Consider the following 1933-nt stretch of genomic DNA (forward strand, 5'->3'; position numbering starts at 1 on the left):
AGATAAATGACTCATCAGAGTTCAGATTTAGAGGAAAAACAAAAGTTGTTTAATCTAATTTTGTTTGAACAACACTTCACTAATCACTTTGTCCAAGTTCATGAATGAAAGACCACCAGATCTAGTGTCCTCCTTTGCCTTCTTCTTCAACTGCATCACCTTTTGCCTCATCTTCTTTCCTTTCTCTCCCACCATCAATTCATTCACATGTTTCTCCACCTCCTTTCTCTTCACATCAGTGTCAATTTCAATCCCAATGCCCCATTCATTGCAAATATTTCTGCAGTTTGTTGGTTGATCAGCAAAAAATGGCCAACACACCATTGGCACACCAGCACAAATGCTTTCAATTGTTGAGTTCCATCCACAATGAGTCAAGAATCCACCAATTGAAGGGTGATTCAGCACTTGCTCTTGTGGACACCAGCTTGCAATTAGACCTCTATCAGATATTTCATTCACAAACTCAGATGACAAAATCACTGAGCCACCAAACACAAGGTCAGGCCTAATGATCCATAAAAAGGGTCTCTTGCTGTTGGCCAAACCCCAAGCAAACTCCAAAAGTTTCTCTGGAGACATAACCGTGATGCTACCAAAATTCACATAAACAACAGAATTAGGTTCCTTGGACTTAAGCCATTCCAGCCACTCAGTATCTTCCTTCCACAGATTGGAACCTAAAGATTCCAAATGACTCTGTGGACTTTGATTTAAAAATGAAGGGAAAGGGCCAATGGGGTAAACAGAAGGGAGCATAGAAGAGAGAGCCTTCAATGCCTCACTCTCAAGTTCATCAGAAGTATTTATAACAATAGCAGGGGCTTTGAGCACACTATCAGCCATACCAATGCTATATTCTACCATAAAGTTATTTGGATCTGTTGTCCTTATAAAGTCAGGCATGTCCTTCAGTCTAAAGTTTTGCAAACCTGGAATCCAGTCTAGTTTGGTGTCCAAATACCCATTTGTCAAATAACTCTCATCTGCAATCATGATCACAAAGCCACTAGTTACAAGTTCCACATAATTACAAATGAACATTTTCTTCGTTAGCATGTATCCATTAGTTACAAATAGTAAAAAAGGCTAAAATTGATATAAAATATCCGAGGACTTTGTTACCTTCAATTATTATTTCAATTCAAATTGTCATTCTGACTAGTCTTACTATATGGATGTTATATCTAATGCTATAAAACTTCTCTAAAGAAAGAAAAGATAAAGTAAAGTAATATTTTCAGTTCAGTTTATCAGGAAAAACCAACAACTGATATCTTAGCAAATACATTACTTGTTATGCACATATACATAATATCGATTGTTGATATTACTTCAATTAGAGGAACCGGATCCGAATTACTCGTGTTGTTCATGCACTTTTTTAAAAGAAAGAGCTTTAATGCATACCTTTGAGTGGTATTAGACCTTTATCAGAAAGAGTACGGAAGTGCATAATAGACAATAAGGAGTTGGCACTGGATGGTGAAAATAGAAGAATAGGGAGTGCTAGTTCTTGAGCAGCTTGTGTAGTAAAAGTCAAGGAACAATCAGAAACCAAGCAAGTAACTGGAGGTATATGGCCAACAATGGCAGAATCATTGAGTCTAGCAAGAAGTTCACGAAAGGGTAGGAGAAAGTTTTCTCCCACTGTTTTACAAAGGGACACTATGTCTTGAGTGACATTATCAGCTTCATCTGTGAGGGGAAGACCATCTGGGATTGTCTCAAAATGAAAATCTTGAGAACCATCAAAGGCTTTAAGACCCCTTGAATTGAGCAAGCGTTTGTAGTTGTATTCAGTGTGGACAAAGGTAATGTGAAAGCCTCTAAGATGAAGCAACTTTGCTAATCCGAACAAAGGATTGATATGGCCTTGAGCTGGATATGGGATCAACACTGCATGTGGCTTTCTCTCTGTTGGGTTACTCAT

The 1933-nt window shown here is 38.0% G+C and overlaps 1 protein-coding gene across 1 annotated transcript; it reads right to left on the reverse strand.

Moving 5' to 3' along the window:
- Positions 1–1933, reverse strand: LOC137837033 (7-deoxyloganetin glucosyltransferase-like). Its single transcript, XM_068645854.1, has 2 exons — positions 1411–1933; positions 1–986 (listed from the first exon to the last, which is right to left on the reverse strand). Exons 1-2 carry the CDS (start codon positions 1931–1933, stop codon positions 55–57), a joined length of 1455 nt encoding a protein of 484 aa, XP_068501955.1. The 3' UTR covers positions 1–54.

Source organism: Phaseolus vulgaris, chromosome 4 (assembly GCF_000499845.2).
Source record: "Phaseolus vulgaris cultivar G19833 chromosome 4, P. vulgaris v2.0, whole genome shotgun sequence".
Classification (NCBI taxonomy): domain Eukaryota; kingdom Viridiplantae; phylum Streptophyta; class Magnoliopsida; order Fabales; family Fabaceae; genus Phaseolus; species Phaseolus vulgaris.

Excerpts from the sequence above, each read along its gene's own strand:
- LOC137837033 (XM_068645854.1), bottom strand. The coding sequence starts at position 1,933 with ATGAGTAACCCAACAGAGAGAAAGCCACATGCAGTGTTGATCCCATAT. Across the intron at positions 987-1,410 it reads AGGTCTAATACCACTCAAAG|ATGAGAGTTATTTGACAAAT; the intron begins GTATGCATTAAA and ends TCATGATTGCAG.